The sequence below is a fragment of the Loxodonta africana genome, chromosome 11 (genome assembly GCF_030014295.1).
Source record: "Loxodonta africana isolate mLoxAfr1 chromosome 11, mLoxAfr1.hap2, whole genome shotgun sequence".
Taxonomy (NCBI): Eukaryota; Metazoa; Chordata; class Mammalia; order Proboscidea; family Elephantidae; genus Loxodonta; species Loxodonta africana.
In genome coordinates, this window is record NC_087352.1 from 21,614,504 (window position 1) to 21,635,757 (window position 21,254).

General features: G+C 39.4%; 1 protein-coding gene across 1 annotated transcript; it reads right to left on the minus strand.

Annotated features, from left to right (window-relative positions):
• Nucleotides 1–15,020: 15,020 nt before the first annotated feature.
• Nucleotides 15,021–16,156, minus strand: LOC111749614 (vomeronasal type-1 receptor 2-like). The gene has a single exon (XM_023544089.2). The coding sequence runs from the start codon at nucleotides 16,071–16,073 to the stop codon at nucleotides 15,021–15,023; it is 1,053 nt and encodes a 350-aa protein (XP_023399857.1). The 5' UTR covers nucleotides 16,074–16,156.
• Nucleotides 16,157–21,254: the final 5,098 nt, after the last annotated feature.

Below are 21,254 nucleotides of genomic sequence, written 5' to 3' on the forward strand. Positions count from 1 at the left end.
GAATCCCAGGGCTTTTTTTTTTTTTTTTTGCTTTCTTTTGCTTTGTTCTGTTTGTTCATTTCCTTTTTCTTTTGGTAGCTTGGGAGCCCCTTCTAGCCAGGCAGCATTGCATGGCTTAGGAGCCACTCCCCCATCTGTGCAGCAGCATAGGTGGGATACCTGGGGGCATTTCTTTCATTCTTTCTTTTCCTCTTTATTCCTTTCTGTCTTTCTTCATTTCTCAGTTCTCATCTCTCTATACTTACCTTATTTTCCTGTCTCCTGAATACCTGGCTCTGTGTGACATCTATACCCGCTCTAGCCAAGCTATATCATGCAGCCTGGGAGCCACTATCTTGGTCTTTGCAGCCACACTGGTAGGACCTCTGGACTCTTTTCTTTTCTTTCCTTTTTTCCCTCCATATTTTTGTCTACTTATTTTTTCTTTTTCCCTATCTCTTTCTTTTTTTTCCTTTTTTTTTAAAAAATCATTTCTCAATTTCTCATCTCTCCATTCCAACAGCAAGCTCCCTTAGGACTCTTTTTGGTTTGTTTGTTTGTTTTTGGCTCCTGTTTCTCTCTCCTCTTTCTCATACCCACATTAGCGCCACACATCAGAACTTCCCCCCTCCTTGCTGCCTACTTGCACCATGTGCTGAACATCACACTCCCGAGCAGCACAGGCATGGCCTACTGGAACTGGCCCAGCACTGATTTCCAGCCCACCCTGTCAGCCCCAGTACGTGCCAGAAACAACCCATTCCAGCCCCTCCCCTTCAGCTGGACCTGCCCTGCTGCACCATAGCTGAGCAACTGGTCCTGCCCATTGGACAAGGAGGTGAAAAGTATTGTGACCACAGAGGAGTAAACAACAAAGAACACACAGCCTACCTGCTCAGACATAACCAAATAAAAAAGACAAAACAAAGAGGTCTACAATCAATAAATGAAGAAAAAATTACAGAATGCCCTGAAGATAGCAGACAATATCAAAACATATTTTTTTTTAAAAAAAGGACAGGATGGTTCCAGTAGGCAAAACAGCAGATGACTTTCCAGTAGAATGAAAGGCATTAGAACTACCTGATAGGGAATTTAGATCTCTGATATTCAGAGCTATCCAAGAGTTGAAGTAAAAAGCAGACAAAAATGAGGAAAAACTAGAAAATTCAGAGGGAAAGGCAGACAAATTCATGGCAAATACAGACAAAAAAATGAAAGAAATCAGGAAAATAACAGAGGAATAAAATGCCAAAGTAAAATCACACCTAGAAATCATACAAAAACAACAATTAGACATCCAAAAGATAAATAACAAGATTTCAGTAATGGACAGTGTCATAGAAGGGCTGAGGAACAGGCTTGAAATGATGGAAGACAGGATCAATGAAATCGAAGACAAATACTTGGATACAACTCTGAGAAAAAATCAGAAAAAAGAATGAAGAAACCCTGAGAATTATGTGGGATACAATCAAAAGCAAACATCTGCTAGTGATTGGAGTTCAAGAACAGTGGGAGAAAATGGAAAACAAAGAGAGGACCATTGAAGGCTTGCTGACAGAAAACTTCCCTAATATCATGAAAGATGAAAAGCTGACCATCTAAGAATCTCAACAAACCCCATGTAGAATAGACCCCAAAAGAAAATCACCAAGAGATATTATAATCACACTCACTTAAACCAAAGACAAAAAAAAAAATCCTGAGAGCAGCTCAAGAAAAACAAAAAGTCACATGGAGGGTAAACAATAAGACTAAGCTCTGATTACTCGGCAGAAACCATGTAGGCAAAAAGGCAATGGGAGGACATACATAAAACCTTGAAAGAAAAAAATTGCCAACCAGGATTAAAATATCCTGTAAAACTCTCTTTCAATGTGTTCGTTGTTGGTGAAATTAGGACATTTCCAGATAAACAGAAATGAAGGGAATATGTAAAAACCAAACCAAACTTACAAGAATTATTAAAGGGAGCCCTTCAATCTGAAAATAAACAACATCAGACCATAGCCTGAATCTAGGATGCAAGATTGTACCAGCCAATTACCAACCTAGGAAATGACCTCTCGAGGACAATCCAAAACCAAAAGAATTATAACAGGGAACCAGAGAGTTAATCTGTAAATGACAATAATGTCAGAACAATAAAAAAGGGAATAAATGCTGTAGGTATAGAACTTTCTCATGGAGAGGAAGGCAAGGTGATACCAAGTGATAATGGACTGGATCAAACCTAGGAAGATGAGGGTAAACTTCAAGGTAACCACAAAAATAGTTAACAAACCTGCTTAAACGTCTGCAGTACAAAAAAAAAAGCACTACAAAATGATGCAATAAACTCACACCTATCAATAATTACACTGAATGTAAATGGCCTATATGCACCCATAAAGAGACAGAGACTGACGGAATGCATTAAAAAAAAAAAAAAAAAAACAGGATCCATCAATACGCTGTCTACAAGAGACACACCTTAGAAACAAGGATGTAAATTTATTAAAAATTAAAGGATAAAAAATATATATATCAAGCAAATAACTACCCAAAAAGAGCAGGAGTGGCGATACTAATCTCAGATAAAATAGACTTTAAAATAAAAATCTACCATAAGAGATAAAGAAGGTTAGTATATAATGATTGAAGGGATGCTCCATCATGAACACTTAACCATAATAAACATCTATGCACCCAATGACAGGCTCCAAGATATATAAAACAAACTCTGACAGCACTGAAAAGAGAAATTGACAGTTCCATAACAATAGTAGGAGACTTTAACCCACCACTCTCCGTAAAGGACAGAACATGGAAAGAAACTCAGCAAAGGTACACAAGAGCTAAAGGGCACAATCAGCCAACTTGACCTAATAGACATGTATAGAATACTCTGCCAAACAGCTACAAAGAACACAATCTTTTCAAAGGTACATGAAATGTTCTCCAGAATAGACCCTGTCTTGGGCCACAGACCTACCCTCAACAAAATCCAAAACCCTGAGATAAAACAAAGTATCTTCCCTGACCAAAACACCATCGAAGTAGAAACAACAACAGGAAGAGCGAGGAAAAAAAAAAAATCAATTACACGGAACCTGAATAACACCCTGTTTAAAAACCACTGGGTAATAGAAGAAATCAGAGATGGAATAAAAAAATTCCTAGAATCAAATAAGAATGAAAACACATCATGCCAATGCCTTTGGGACACAGCAAAGGCAGTGCAGAGAGGTCAATTTATACCAATAGATGCACACACTAAAAAAGAAGGAGCAAAATCAAAACATTAGCTACACAAGAACAAATAGCAAAAGAAGCCCACAGCCACTAGAAGAAATGAAATAATAAAGATCAGAGCAGAAATAAATGAAATAGAGAATAGAAAAACAATAGAAAGAATTGACCAAAACCGAAAGTTGGCTCTTTGAAAGGATCGACAAAATCGACAGACTGACAAACTGGCCAAAATGGCAAAAGAAAAATATGAGCAGACGCAAATAACCCTAGTAAGAAATAAAATGGGAGACATTACAACAGACCCAACTGAAATAAAAAGGATCATAACAGGGCATTATGAAAAACTATACTCCAACAAATTTGAAAACCTAGAGGAAATTGACAAATTTTTAGAAACACACTATCTACCCAAACTAACACAATGATGTTGAAAATCTGAACAGACCCATAGCAAGAGAAAAGATTGAAAAGGTAATAATAATAATAAAAAAATCCCAACAAAAACAAAACAAAGCCCTGGCCCAGATGGCTTCACTGAAGAATTCTACCAAACGTTCAGAGAAGAGCTAATGCCAGTACTACTCAAACTATTTCAGCACATAGAGAAGGAAACAATACTGCCAAATTCCCAGCATAACCCTGATATGAAAACCAGGCAGACACCACAAAAATAGAAAATTACACACCAATATCTCTCATGACTATCCAAAAAAACCCCAGTGCCTTCGAGTCAATTCTGACTCATAGCGACCCTATGGGACAGAGTAGAACTGCTCCATAGAGTTTCCAAGGAGCACCTGGTGGATTTGAACTGCCAACCCTTTGGTTAGCAGCCATAGCACTTAACTACTATACCACCATGACTATAGATGCAAAAATTCTCAACAAAATTCCAGCCAATAGAATTCAGCATCATATCAAAAAATAATACACCATGACAAAGGAGGATTCATATCAAGTAAGCAAGGATGGTTCAACATTAGAAAATCAATCAGTGCAATCCACCACATAAAGAAAGGAAAGAAAAGAATCACGTCATCATCTCAATCGGTGCAAAAAAGGCATTTGACAAAGTCCAACACCTATTCCTGATAAAAACTCTCAAGAAAATAGGTATAAAAGGGGAATTTCTCAATATAATAAAGGGCATCTATGCAAAACCAACGGCCAACATCATTCATAATGGAGAGAGGCTGAAAACATTCCACTTCAGAACAGGAACAAAACAAGGATGCCCTTTATCAGCACTCCTATTTAACATTGTGCTGGAAGTTCTACCTAGAGTAATAAGGCAAGAAAAAGAAATAAAGGGCATCCAAATTGGTAATGAAGAAGTTAAACTCTCCCTATTTGCAAATGGTATGATACTGTACATACAAAACCCAAAAGACTCCATAAGAAAACTACTGGAACTACTCAGCGGAGTAGCAAGATATAAGATAAACATTCAAATATCAGTTTGGATTCCTACAGAGCAATAAAGAGAACGATGAAAAGGAAATCATGAAAACAATACCATTTATAATAGCCGCTAAAAAAAAAAGAAAAACTTAGGAATAAATCTAACCAGGGATGTAACGGAACTATACAAAGAATACTACAAAACATTACTGCAAGAAACGAAAAGAGATCTACATAAATGCAAAAAAAAAAAAAAAAAAATACCACACTCATGGATAGGTAGACTCAACATAGTGGAAATGACAATTCTACCCAAAGCGACTTACAAATACAATGCAATCCCCATCCAAATATCAACAACATTCTTTAGAGGGATGGAAAAACTTATCATTAACTTTATATGGAAAGGGAAGAAGCCCTGGATAAGTAAAGCACTATTGAAAAAGAAGAATAAAGTAGGAAGACTCACACTACCTGAGCTCAGAACCTACTATACAGCTATGGTAGGCAAAACAGCCTGGTGCTGGTACAACGACAGATACAATGACCAACGGAACAGAATTGAGAACCCAGATGTAAACCCATCCACGTGTGTCACCTGATCTTTGACAAGGGCCCAAAGTCCATCAAATGGTGAAAAGACAGCCTTTTTCAGAAATGGTACTGGCAAAACTGAATGTCCATCTGTAAAAAAAAAAAAAAAGAAAGAAAGAAACAGAACCCATACTTCACACCATACACAAAAACTAATTCAAAATGGATCTAAATATAAGACCTAAATATAAAGCCCCAAACTATGAATTTCATAGGAGAAAAAATTGGATCAGTGCTAGAGGCCCTAATACATGGCATTAACAGGATACAACACACAAACTCCAGAAGATAAGCTAGATAACTGGGATCTTCTAAAAATTAAACACCTGTGCTCATCGAAAGACTTCACCAAAAGAGTAAAAAGAGAACTTACAGACTGGGAAAAAATTTTGGCTATTATAAATCAGACAGAGGTCTAACCTCTAAACTCTACAAGAAAATTCAACACCTCTACAACAAAAAGACAAATAATCCAATTAAAAAATGGGCAAAAAAACAGACACTTCACCAAAGAAGAGATTCCAGCGGCCAACAGACACATAAGGAAATGCTCTTGATCACTAGCCTTTAGAGAAATGCAAATCGAAACCACAAATAAATACCATCTCACCCCAGCATTACTAGCACGAATCAAAAAAAAACAGGAAATAACAAATGTTGGCTGGGTGCAGGGAGATTAGAATGCCTATGCACTGCTGGTGGGATTGCAAAATGATACAACCATTTTGGAAAGGGATATGGTGCTTCCTTAGAAAGCTAGAAACAGAAATATCACATGATCTAACAATCCCACTCCAAAGAATATATCCTAGAGTCATAAGAGTTGTCACATGAATGGACACATGCACACCCAAGATCATTGCAGCATTGTTCACAATAGCCAAAAGATGGAAATAACCTGGATGCCCATTTAACAGATGAATGGATAAACAAACTGTGGTACATACACACAATGGAGTATTACGCAAAGATAAAAAGACAACGATGAATCTGTGAAGCATCTCATAATATGGATCAATCTGGAGGGCATTATGCTGAGTGAAATAAGTCAATCACAAATGGGCAAATATTGTAAGAGACCACTACTGTAAAAACTCATGAAAAGGTTTACACACAAAAAGAAACAATGTTTGATGGTTATGAGGCAGGGGATGGGTGGGGGTGGAAAAATACTAAATGGGCAATAGGTAGTAATTTTGGTGAAGGGTAAGACAGAACACAATACTGGGGAAGCCAGCACAACTTGTACAAGGCGAGGTCATGGAAGCTCCATAGACACATCCAAACTCCCTGTGGGACCAAATTGCTGAGCTGATGGTTGTGAGGATCATGGTCTCAGGGAACATCTAGCTCAAATGGCATAACATAGTTTATAAAGAAAATATTCTACATCCTACTTTGGAGAGTAGCATCTGGGTTCTTAAAAGCCTGTGAGTGGCCATCTAGGATACTCCACTGGTCTTATTCCTTTGGGAACAAGGAAGAATGAAGAAAACTAAAGATCAAGGGAAAAGTTAGTTTAAAGGACTAATGGACCACATCTACCACGGCCTTTACCAGACTGAGTCCAGTACAACTAGATGGTGCCCAGCTACCACCACTGACTGCTCTGACAGGGATCACAATAGAGGGTCCCAGGCGGAGGTGGAGAAAAATGTAGAACAAAATTGTAACTCAAAAAGAAAAACCAGACTTCCTGGCCTGACAAAGACTGAAGAAACCCTGAGAGTATGGCCCCTGGCCACCGTTTCAGCTCAGTAATCAAGTCACTCCTGTGGTTCACCCTTAGCCAAAGATTGGACAGGCCCATAAAACAAAACAAGACTAAAGGGGCACATCAGCCCAAGTGCAAGGACTAGAAAGCAGGAGGGAACAGGAAAGCTGGTAATAGGGAACCCAAGGTTGAGAAGGAAGAGTGTTGAAAAGTTGTGGGGTTGTTAACCAATGTCATAAAACAATATGTGTACTAACTGCTTAATGAGAAACTGATTTGTTCTGTAAACCTTCACCTAAAGTACAATAAGAAAATTAAGAAAAAATAATCTTTGGTTTGTATGTATTTCCTTGTATCATATCAGTGAGATCAGACAGCACTTGTCCTTTGTGACTGACTTACCTTAAAAAAAAAAAAAATTTTTTTTTTTTTCCAAGGTTCATTCATGTTGTGCAAACATCAGGACTTCATTTCTCTTTATGGCTGACTAGTAGTATTCCATTGTGTGTATTTACCACATTTTGTTTAGCTATTCTTCTATTGATGGACACAAAGGCTTCTTAAGGCTGGGAGAGGAAGCAAAAAGGAGAATAACACATGGCCTCTTCTGTATCTTCTGATCAATTTGATACTACCACCCATCTGGCATAGCTGGATCCTCTCTTCTTCTCTGGGCCTCTCTGTTTTTACCTACATCCTGTCAACTCATCTTAAATATACTTTGTGGAGGCAGGGCCAGGAAACCCTGGTGGCGTAGTGGTTAAGTGCTACGGCTGCTAACCAAGAGGTCAGCAGTTTGAATCCACCAGGCCCTCCTTGGAAATTCTATCGGGCAGTTCTACTCTGTCCTATAGGGTCGCTATGAGTCAGAATCAACTCGACGGCAGTGGGTTTGGTTTTGGTTTGGAGGCAGGGCCAAGACGGTGGAGTAGTCAGACACTTCCTGTGGTCATTCTTACAACAAAGACCTGAAAAAACAACAGTATCAATTATATATGACAATCTAGCAGTCCTGAACATCAAAGACATAACTGGGGAGTTGGACTGAGCAGCAGGAAGAGGGAGACACAGCTCAGAAGCAGCGAGGATTTGTCAGATCTGATCTGGCTGGCAACCTACAGGCTGGATTTGTTGGCACATGTGGGCTGAGGTAAACAGTAGTGCCCAGGACACATTTTCCACAGCAGGACAAATGGAGTAACAGAGAATCTGCTCAAGTCTCCTGAACAAGGGAGAAGCAACGCCGCATTGGTGGAAGTTAAGTACAAGTGTCCAACCTCCCCCTCCAGGATCAAAAAAAAAAAACCCTTCCACCCCTGGGAAGTACCTCTCTCCTATTTACCTGCCCCCTCCCACTCTGCTCCAGTCCCAGCCCAGCTTCCATGAATGCTGTGCCCCCTGGGCTGAAAGTAGGACCCATTGGGCTTCCCGAGCCCTTCACTCACATTTGGAGAGGGCAAAATTGACAAACAGGAAAAAATAATCTGCCTGGTCCCCTAACCCTGGAACTCAGGACAGCCACAGGCCTTTTGCCTATACACAGGTATAAGGAGTTCAAGGACTTTGAATGCCTTTCACCCCTGCCTAAACCTGTGTAGGCCCATTTCAAGAGCATAGGCCCTCATTAACACAGTACAACAGGGTATATACCTGAAGCCTATTTTCAACTATAACAGCTAAGGAGGAGTGGCGATTTGTGACATTTGACACCACCCTGGCCATTAAGCAGGGTCCTCACCTACCCACATCAGGGGCCTGAGGACTAGTGGTTCCGCCCACTCCACCTAGCCACCCATGACAGGGGCCCGAGAATAAGTAGTGCTTCCCCAGTCCTTACAGCCAACAGCATTGGGTGCCCAAAGTCCAGTTGCAAAACCCACCCACCTATGTGCTCTAGGGAACAGGTACATGCCTTACACCCCAGCACTCAGGGGCAGACATCAGCCCCCTACCTTGCTCAGCACATAACTCCCTACTGCAGCCAGATACCTGTGCCTACTCCAATCATCTCTGCCCATCTAGGACTGTATGTAAGAGTCCAAACCACACTCTTAGTGACCAATGTCCAGAACACCTGAGCTGAGTCCACAGAAGAAAAGTAAATGGACTCTTGAGCTCACATACCTAACAGCTCTAACCATCTGGTGACAAGATGTGAGAGCTTCAAAGTTGCCAATAACCAAGGTAGCTCACATGACCAATCTATTTGGGCATATCAAAACAAAACAAGAATCTAGGACACAGTAAGCAAACATAAAATAAATATAATAATTTATTAATGCCTCAGAGACAACAGTCAATATCAAATCACATAAAGAGGGAGACCATGACTGCTTCAGCAAGCGACCCAAATAAAGATCCAAGAAGCCTCCTGAACGAAGATGATTTATTGGAATTCCAGAGGTAAAATTCAAAAGATTAATATACAGAACTCTTCAAGAGGTCAGGAAGAAGATCAGGCAACACACAGAACCATCCAAGGAACACACAGACAAAGCAACAGGGGAACTTAAGAAGGTTATACAAGAGCTATGTGACACATTAACAGGCTGCAAGGATTCATAGAGAGACAGTGAACAGAAATCCAAAAGATTAACAATAAAATTGCAGAATTAGACAACTCAATAGAAAGTCATAGGAGCAGAATTGAGGCAACGGAAGTCAGAATTAGTGAGACTGAAGATAAAGCAGCTGCCACCAATTTCTTTGAGGAAAAACCAGATCAAAGAATTTTTAAAAAGTGAAGAAACCCTAAGAATCATCTGGGACTCTACCAAGAGGAATAGTCTACATGTGATTGGAGTACCAGAACAGCTTAGGGTAACAGAAAATGCAGAGAGAATTGTTTAAGGTTAGTTGGCAGAAAACTTCCCTTATATCATGAAAAATAAGAAGATACCTATCCAAGGTGCTCATCAAACCACACACAGGGTAGATTCCAAAAGAAAGACACCAAGATATAATCAAACTTCCCAAACAAAACATAAAAGAGAATTTTAAGAGTGGCTAGGGATAAGCGAAAGTCACCTACAAAGAAGAGTCAGTAAGACTAAGCTCTAACTACTCAGCAGAAACCATGCAGGCAAGAAGGCAAAGGGATGACATATATAAAGCCCTGAAGGAAAAAAATTGCCAGCCAAGAATTATATATCCTGCAAAATTGTCCCTCAAATACGATGGTGAAATTAGGGTATTTCCAGATAAACAGAAGTTAAGGGAATCTGTACAATTCAAATGAAAATTACAAGAAATACTAAAGGGAGTCCTCCAGTTAGAAAATCAACAGTATCAGCTAACAACCCAAGACTAGAACACAGGACAGAACAACCAGATAACAACCCAGATAGGGGAGTCTCAAAAATAAATCAAAGCTAAAATACTGAAAATAGGAAAAGAGAGATGTCAATATGTAAGAGATGATAACATTAAACAAAAAAGAAGGACTAAATGATGTGGTCACAGAACTTGCATATGGAGAGGAAGTCAAGGCCATATCAAGAAATAAAGGATTGGTTTAAACTTAGAAAATTAGAGGTAAATGTTAAGATTACCACTAAGGAAACTAACAATCCTACACATCAAAATAAAAGAGAAGAAAAACATAAAGATTCAGGAAACACAAAATAAACAGCAATGAAAAATGAAAAGAAAATACATAAAGAAAAAGGTCTCAGAGCAGAAAATTAAGTGGAACAACAAAACTGTCAACAACACACACACACACACAAACACATCAAAATGACAGCACTAAACTCATACCTATCAATAATTACACTGAAAGTAAATGGACTAAATGCACCAATAAAGAGACAGGGAATGGCAGAACAGATAAAAAAAAAAACACGATTTGTCTATACGTTGCCTACAATAGACACACCTTAGACTCAAAGACAGAAACAAACCAAAACTCAAAGGATGGAAAAAAATATATCAAGCAAACAACAGTCAAAAAAGAGCAGGAGTGGCAACATTAATCTCTGACAAAATAGACTTTAAAGCAAAAACCACCATAAAGGATAAAGAAGGATACTATACAAAGATTAAAGGGTCAGTACACCAGGAGAATATAACCATAATAAATATTTACACACCCAACAATAGGGTTCCAAAATACATAAAGCAAACTCTAACAGCACTGAAAAGAGAAATAACTCCACAATAACAGTAGGAGACTTCAACACACCACTTTTGATGAAGGATGGAACATCCAGAAGGAAGCTCAATAAAGACATGGAAGATCTAATTGTTACTGTCAACCAACTTGACCTCATAGACGTATACAGAACACTGCACCCAAAAGCAGCCAAGTATTCTTTCTTTTCCAATGCATATGGAATATTATCCAGAATAGACCACATTCTAGGTCATAAGGCATGCCTCAACAGAATCTAAAGCTTCAAAGTATTGCAAAGCACCTTTTATGCCCATAAAGCCATAAAAGTAGAAATCAATAACAGAAAAGCAAGGGGAAAAAAAAAATCAAACACATGGAAACGGAACAACACTTTGCTCAAAAACTACTGGATTATAGAAGAAATTAAGGATGGAATACAGAAATTCACAGAATCAAATGAGAATAAAACACATCCTAGCAGAACCTCTGGGACACAGCAAAAGCAGTGCTCAGAGGTCAATTTATAGCAATAAATGCACACGTTCAAAGAGAAGAAAGGGCCAAAATCAAAACATTAACCCTACAACACGAACAAATAGAAAGAGAGCAGCAAAAAAAAATAGACTTTGGAAAAAACTAGTTATAGTACTCATAACCCAAATATCATCTGTGGCTATCTTCACCTCCTTAGAATTCTGGGCTCTGACCCCTATATTTCCAAGGCCTGGGAAGTTTGACGTTATCCCAGGATTTAATTCTGATTGTTACCTGCTTTCTTTCAGTGTCATTCCATTGAGAAACAAGGAACTGAAGGTGGGGCTGGGAATCCTCCTGCTTTATCAGCAGTAGAAGTCCTACCCATTCCCTCAGGACCTGCCACTGGATGGCATAACTGGTTGTTCCTCTGTCCAGGGGTGATGCTTATTGATGTCCTGAGCAATATTACCTATTCATGGCATCCAGCTTGGGCAGGAATGCTTCCCGTGTTGTCTTCCACATCCTTAGAGCTTGACCTGTGGGTGGCTCACTGTCTAACCACAAAAATGAGGCCCTCCCTCCCATAGTGGGAGTTTCATCTAAGGCTCTAATAGACTCAGGAAGAAAAACTGCCAAGTGGCAGAAATTTGGCAAACCAGTCAGTGTTTTTATTTGTTCTTTAAGGAGGCTGTTTTCCTTTCAATTATTCCTGCCCCCTGAGGATTATAAGGTAGAGGAAGGGCCAGTCTAGACCTTGTTTCTTGGCTCATTACTGCACAACCCACCCAAGGGGGCCATATAAAGTGAGTACCATGATCGCTGTTAATTTCTTTAGGAGTGCCGTACCTGGATATTAGTTTTCTTAACTGGAAATTGTGTCAATCTGATAGGGTCTTACAGTAGAGAAAGCTTGGAGTAATGCACGGTGGGTATCCACACAAGTGAGAGCAAATTGACATCCCTTACTTTTAGGCAGAGGGCCTATATAATCAATTTGACTCTTACAAGGAACCGTTATATTGGCCCCCTTTAATATGCCATGTCTTCACTTAAGTGGAGCTAGCTTTTGGAGCAACATAGTGAATGCACTGTCCCACATTTCTTACGCATCCACATAGCCATATCTAGATTATCAGTGGGGACAATGGCTCTTACATTGCTGCTAGGGAGCTACTTCTTCATTGCCCATTGGGGAATTCACAGTGTGTCCTGCGACATGATACACAGTTACTTGAGATCCAGATCATGCAGCTTGTCCCAGATGTCTTGCTATAGTTCTTGCCCCCACAGGGGTCTTCCATTAATTTCCCAACAATCCTTTCCCATTGGGGTATCCACAGAGGGAGGCCTTTCATTACTGCCCAAGAGTCAATAAAAATAATTAAGGGATGAGGATTTTGGGTGATTCTAGCTACAAAAAAAAAAAAAAAAAAAAACCAGTGCTGTCGAGTTGACGAGGATGCCCTTAATTTGGCCCTTTGACTATTGCACCCAGCACCCATTTCCATCCAGATGGTGTCAGTAGCAAGCCTGATAGCAAAAAGGTCACCACTCGGGGGGCAGGGCTGCACACTATCTGTGTAGGCCTACCCCTACCTTGACACACCTATTTAATTGGTGCCTTCCAACTGCATTCTCTTTTTTTTAAGGTACTATTTGATTTCTTTACACTTTTTAAAATTGTGATAAGTTTGTATATACCCCATGCCGTCGAGTCGATTCTGACTCATAGCGACCCTATAGGACAGAGTAGAACTGCTCCATTAAGTTTCCAAGGAGCGCCTGGTGGATTCGAACTGCCGACCCTTTGGTTAGGAGCCGTAGCACTTAACCACTATGCCACAAGGGTTTCCAAGTTTGTATATATATATACACACACACATATAACAGACTTTTGCCATTTCAAAATATTTTACATGTACAACTCAGTGACATTAATTTCTATAACCAAGGTGTTAAACACTTGTCACTGTTTCCAATGAACAGAATCTTAGTCCGCCCCTCCCCACGCCCCAAGAAATGACTGTCTCTTTTCCCTTCCCTCTCACCCCTGGTAAGGATTCATAACCTTTGATCTTTATATATTTCCTTATTCTGTATCTTTTATATAACTGGGATCATATAATATTTGTGACTGATGTTTTACTCGCTATATTATTTTGAATTCACTGTACACGTCTGCTTATGTTTTTCTTTCTTATCTTACATTTTATTTTTCCAATGTTTACTTGAAAAAAGATTTAATGTCTGCAGTCCCTGGTTAATGAACATCCAACTTATGAACCACTCCTACTTAAGAAAATGCTCCCATAAAACCTCTTGTATTAAAATCTGCGTTAAATACAATGGTTCGTAATAACGAGCGCATGCACTACTTTGTGACACTCATGAAAACATTGCACAGTTTAAAAGTGTTTCTTAAGTGTTTATATGCCCAAAAGGTTAAATACATATTATATACTAAGGCAAACATTTGACTAACTGATGCTAAACAAGAACTGAATGTACCTGTTTAAACTTACCCACAAATTCAACTTAAAGACAGACTTAGGAATGAATCTTGTTCGTAACTTGGGGACTGCCTGTATACAAAACTTTCTGCAGGGGTGTGATTATATCTCAAATAGCCACCATTTCTCTTAGGATGTAAAGTATAAATTCAGAACCTGGACTCCAGTTCCTTCAGTAACATTAACCTAATTTTTCTTGAAATTTATATAGGCCAGTTACTTACAATATTAAAATATAGGGCCATACCCCTCTCCAGGATACCAGTTTCCCTAAGGTCCATCCCAGGTGATACTCCTATTTTATGAAACTGACCTTAAATTTCCAAGTCCAGTTAAGTTTGTGGAAAATATTATATTTTAGATTAAAAATACATGCTCAGAGACAATTCTAGTAATTCCACATTATTTCATCAGTCTTGGAGAAGTACAGCCAGAATGCTCCTTAGAAGAAAGGATGGGCAGACTTGGTTTTACTTTCATTGGGCACATCATCAGGAGGGACCAGCCACTGGAGAAGGACTTCGTGCTTTGTAAGGTAGTGGGTCAGCGAAAAAGATGGATACCCTCAATGAGACAGATTGACATAGTGGCTACAACAATGGGCTCAAACATACCAACAATCGTGAGGATGCTGCAGGAGCAGGCAAAGTTTCGTTCTGTTTTACATAAGGTCGTTATGAATAGAAGTGACTCGACAACAACTAACAAGAACAACCACCACGTTATTTCAGGATTAACTGTTTTATTATAGCACAGGCTCTGAACGTCTCCACTGCAACCATTAACAAAATACAACTCTAGAAGCTCTTATATAACACTGACATCAGGATTCATTTACTATTGCAACTATTATTTACAATTTATCATCAGGGCATAGCCTCAGTCTGCCTAGTTCACCACTCTTTCTGCAGTGAGACTAGCCAGTAATTGTTCTTAAGGTTCTGTGTGGGATGAGTTCATCAATGACTGAACATTGTGCAAAATATAGTATTATCTATTTCTTAGGAGAGATAAAAAAAATATTCCTTCCACAGCAGACAGAGCAAAGTCTCAGTACACGGGAGTCACTGCTCATGAGAACAAAGGGGCTGACTGTTGGGAAACACGCCGTGATTAACGCAGACATGTTCACCAGCCACCAACTGGGATTATCAAAGAGAGCTAAATAAGCATAAATAATGGAAGAGAGGGCATAAAGTGATACAAAGATGCTCACCAAGACAAGGATACTTTGGGTGGCTCTGGTCTTAGCAGAGGACCTGGGGGAGATGTTGTTCCTATGAATGTGTTGGACTTTCTTCTTGTGTCTGTACAGGATGAAAACCATGGAGCCACTGGCCCAGGACATGAATCCCAAACAGAAAACATCATGGGAGGATAACAATGCTGCATAGAGTGAGATTGCTACATTGTCATGGTGTGTAGTACAGCAGTATCCCAACACACTTTTCCTTATGATGGTATTGTTCCTCCGTTTATCAGACACATAGGTTGGAAAAATGGCATTGACTAGCATGTGTTGTATCCAACAGAGGATATTGGAGAGACAAATGTACTTTAGGGCTTTTAGTTTAAGCCCTGCCCACCTGGAGTGCATAGGGCTGATGGTGATGGTCTGGAAGACACTCAAGAGGCAGGTGGTACAAATGGACATACCCCTGGCCACCCTTTGAAGATATAAAACAAGTTTGCATCCAAAATCATTGAGGAAATGTTTTAACCCAAAAGCAAGCATTGTCTGGGGGACTCCTATAGAGACAATGGCCAAGGAGTTGGCTACAGTCAGGTGCCTGAGAATCAAGTCTGTGGACCGTGACCTGCATCCATAGAAGTGAGGGAGGATGTAATGAATCGTGAGTGAGAAATTCCCCAGGATTCCAACGACTATCTGGAATAGGAGGATTGTTGCTATTTTCAAATCCATGGAATTTATTCTGTCATTTTCCAGGTCTTGAGATTCAAGTATACAAACAGGGTTCTGCATGGAAGCATGACTGTGGCTTACATTCTTCATGGAAAATAAAACAGAAAATTTTCCACTTACCATTACTTCACTCTGAGAATTAATTTCTAAATATATTTTCTTTAGTTAAGAGATTCCCAATATTTTCTGTGTTTCTTTTTGTAGGATTCACAAAGTTTTGGTCACTATTTTGAATACTTTACCTGTACTAAATTATTTAGTACTCACAACTCTATGAGTTAGGAGCTAATTTTATTCTTCTTTGTCAAACAAAGAATTTAGCCACAGTGAGCTTAAGGGGCTCCTAGAAATAGGTGTAGTCAGGATTTGAACCTGGGTAACCTTGTTGCTGGAGCCCTGGTGGCCCAGTGGTTAAGAGCTCAGCTGCTAACCAAAACATTGGCAGTTCAAATCCATCAGCTGCTCCTTGGAAACTCCATGAGGCAGTTCTACTCTGTCTTATAGGGCAGCTTTGAGTCTGAATCGACCTGATTGCAATGGGTAACCTGGTTGCAATGACATTGGTCTTACCACTGTGCTATTCTATCATAGTTCTCTTGTTGTGTAGTTCAAAAAACCCAAATAGCTGTTGCAATTTAAATATATTTTATGAGCTCAGTTGTTACAATTGCCCATTTTGTCTGAGTGTTTTATAGACCAATAGAACTTATAAATCAGTTTAGAGGTCTTGGTAAATTGTAGATGACTTGATTAATTTTCCATGACTGAAACTTGATTTATTCAATAAATATGAACATGGTAACAGAATCATTCCTTTTTTTTTTTTTTTGGCCAGGAATTAAAGTACAATTACATCCATCACAGAAATTATTGTAAAAAACTATGCTGTGGTCCAAACTATAGGGTATGAAGCATAAATAAGTGATATGGTATTTTGGGGGTAAAAACTAAATCTTCATCAAAGGGCATTTAACCACATATTTGTTGTTTTTGAAAAATGAACAAAAACTATTACTAATGTTTGTTTTGGAAGCGATTGAAACATAAGTCTAATATGCAAAATTACAGGAAAAAAAAACTATTTTTCCAATCGCCACCCAGATACACAGTTTCTGATGAGAATTAGAGAATTCAATTAGCTCCATCTTACCCATTACTACATTGCAGCATTTACAGAAATAACTATAGTACTCCTGAAATTTTCTTTGTGATTTTCACATACCATATGGAATGCCAGACTAAATTTAAAATTACAACATTGAAGCACCATAAAATTGAGTTTTTGATACCACTTGAATCAAACACAAGAACCACCTTTCTTGAGGATTTCATGATATTACCTTAGGAGGAACCAGGGATTGGTGTCATGTCTCAGACCAGTCTTCCTCCAAAAGTTCCGCTCATGCCTCAGGAACTGTTGTCTTTCCTGTGTGACACTAACACTGGACCAGTTTCCACCCAGAGAAATCCCTTTTCCAGACATTTTCACTCACCCAATTCCTGATCTGCCTCTTTCCCTTCTAGAACCTGCCTTCCAGGCTGAAATAGAAAATACTCACCCTACTCCTACCCACTGCAAGGACGACAGGCTCAGTGACAGTTACAACAGCCAAACCAGATGTGAAAGAGAGGCAGTCAGACCCTGAAATAAGGGATACAGATTCTGTGACCTCACCTTCCCACAAAACTGCAATTATCATCTTACCTCCATAGCTGGGGAGTGAGAAAAGTTCTGAAACACTTTGTCCGAGTTTTTATTTTCTGTAAACTCAAGTGTCCAGTGAGCATCACCATGTAGAGTATTGAAGCCTCTTGGAGATTTGATGAATAAGAAACATCATCTGACTGATGAGTGTACACACCCACACCCCTCCAACACACATTTGTACATCTATTTATACCATGTATGCATGTGTGTATGTATACCACCCCTCTCTGGCACTGTGACTGTTCCATATGTACTTGGATTCTGTGTGATGAATAGACAATCGAACCTTTTGCAAAAACATACAATTTACAAATTTCTGGTAAGATTAAGGGGTTTTGTTTTACTTTCCAGGCCAAGCAGAGCCTGGGAATAGTGGAGTCACTGCTTATAAGAACAAAGGGGCCAACCGTCAGGAAACACGTGTTGAATAGTGCAGAGATGTTTACCAGCCACCCTGTGACACTAAAAAGAGCCACATAAGCTTGGGAGCTTTCAGCTTAAGCTCTGCCCACCTGGAGTTCCTGGGCTGATGGTGATGGCCCACTCTGTGAAGACAGAAGTTTGCATCCAAAATCATTGAGGAAATATTTCCATCCAAAATCTGCCATGGTCCCTGGGATTCCCCTAGAGAGCATGACCAAGGTGTTGGCCACAGTCAGGTGCTTGAGAATCAAGTCTGTAGACCTTTACCTGCACTTAGTAAAGTAAATGAAAATATAATGGAGAAGAATAGAAAATCCCCAGGATACCAACCGTCATCTGTAATAAGAAAATCATTCATATTGTTAAATTCCTGGAGGACATTCCGTCAGTTCCCATAAAAGAAAACCTGCTGTCAATTCCGCCTCATAGGAACCCTATAGGACAGAGTGAAACTGACCCATAGAGTTTCCAGGATGTGGTTGGTGGATTCAAACTTCTGGCCTTTTGCTTAGTAGGTAAGCTCTTAATCACTGCACCACCAGGGCTCCTGTTAGTTGCCAGTGACTGATATTTGTCTTCAGAGCCAGAGGGTCCTGCATGGGAAGATGAGATATGGGCAACATGTAACATGTCCACTGAAATCTACTATTCCCACCTGCCATTAATTCCCACTTAGAAACATTGACTTAATTTTTCTTTCTTTCAAAGTTTTCCAAGAGTTAGATGTATAACTTTTAAAGAGTACTTGTTATGTGAGAGCATACATGAAGACTGTATGCTATGAAGACTACACATGTGGTAACTTCTTTATACTTCACAAATCTCAGTGGCAGGGACTACTATTACTTTCATTTATAAAGATAAGGGGAACTTAGGCAGAAAGAGCTAAGTGATCTGTCTAAAATCACATAATGGGTAGGTGCAGAGTGGGGACCTGAACCTGGCTGAGTAGGTTGCAAAGACAGTGCATTTAACCACCATGCTTTACTACCCAAGCTAGTTAGCCATGTTCTTAAAATAATCCAGATCTATCTTTAGTTTTCTGTTGACACCTTGTCATCTTATTTTACATTGGTGATATTTTATTTTATAATGTTGATTGTAACAAGCTTCTATTGATGTGTAAAAATTTATTCCAAAGGACAATATCAATTATGGATAATGATTTAAAGATCCTAATAAAATATAGATTTACTGATTACACTAGAATACTGTAGGAACCTGCCTCATGACCAAGTTGGATTTCATGAATGTAAGATTGACTCGATACTAGAATGGCAACAGAATGATACATTTGCTTCTATCCCAGGAACAAAATACATTGGCACCTATCACAAGAATTACTGAACAACTCATATCATGCCCTAAATTATGGGACATGAAACACTAATACATGATAAAAATAACGGCCAGTAGAAAGTCAGTACTATTTTCACTTCATATACTCATCAATTAATTCGTACATTAGTTAAATAAAAGTATTAGCAGTGAGGTGAGATTTGCGGAAGATAATAACATATAAGACCCATGGAAAATAAAATCTGTAAGGTACGACGTGTGCATTTTATAAATTGAAATGATTGTTTTTTAAATTAATATCAGAATGTTTTTCAACCAGAGGAAATAGCACAGGATATGTTTGAGCCTGACAGCTGCTATGTGAAACCCATTGTTATAAAGTTGTCTTTTCCTTAAGTGCTGCTTCACTAACTTCAAGAGGGGAAAACAGGGTCCCCATAATCAGCAGACAATGGATGTTTTCAAGAGACACAATTACTGTCTTCATCAGTGCATCATACACTATAGTTAAAGAAAACATTTCTATTAGAACAAAAGCCATTCAGATACACTATTTCTGTAACTCAGATTCATGCTGCTCTGAGTTACAAATGTGGAGGCGTTACAGGCACAACTGTAGTAATCCTGAAAATCTTATGATTTCTGTATAGTAGGCTGAAGAACAGATTGATTTCAGAGCTACAGCCTTTGGGCATCTTATAAATCAGGTTTCATGTTCACTAGAATTAAAAAAGGGGGCACCGTGTTGTAGTGGTTCAGCGCTTGGCTGCTAACCAAAAGGCAGTTGTTCAAACCAATTAGCCACTCTTCGGGTGAAAGATGTGCCAGTCTACTTCTGTAAAGATTTATAACCTCAGAAACCCTATGGACATTCTACCCTGTCCTATAGGGTCACTGAGTCTCAATTCAACTCCATGGTTTGGTTTTTGGTTTGCTTTGGATTAAAATAAAAAATCATAATTCTTGAGGATAACACTAAATGACTTCAGGAGCCATCAGTGATTGGGGTAGGGTATGGGACACCACCAATCTGTTCTAACTTGGCTCAAGCTCAGGATGTAAGCATGGTAAGGAAGTCCTCCTTTCTGTGGGGCACTGGATGAATTTCGAACCAGAAGATTTCCTCATTCCAATACAATTGCTTACCCGGACCCTGTCATGCCTCTATAGACTCTGTGTCTCAGACTGAAATAGGAAATGCTCAACTGACACCTTCCTGCTGGCAGGACTGTGGGCTCAGTGTGACGGTCAGGACATCCAGGACAAAAGTGTAAGGGAGGCAGCCAGACCCTGAGGTCCAGGTTTTTATTCTGTGTCCTCTCCTCCCCATAGAATTGAAACCATCATTTCACCTCCAGTGGCATTGACAAGGCAGGCTTGGGGAGCTGAGAACATCTCTGGAAAATATCTCCCCAGTTGCTAATTACCAAAACCAATTACAAGTTTCCAGTTAGTATCTCCAAAGAGATCACGGGAGACGCTCTTCCTTGTCCAGAATCCTGGAGACAGGGTCTCCCATGGAGGGAGGAAGAAATGCTGAGGTCTAACATGTGGAGGATATGAATCTCTTTGAGTTCTCTGCTCCCCTGAGAAGTTCTTCTACCCCAAATCTTTTCTTATCTTCAGCCCATGAGCTGTACCATCATTTCAGTTATAAACACAGAAATGGAATCGGACAAAACACCTAAGAAGGATTTTTGAAGAGATACAAATATAAAAGAACATGATGCCATTAATTTACACGAGAAATCACCAGACTCACTCCCACAACTCAATACCAATGAATATGGACAGTTTCTAAGAAAATATACTTTATTGTTATTGACTCCTCCAGCAGTGATATGAGGCCTCAACAAAACAATATCCACTGAAAG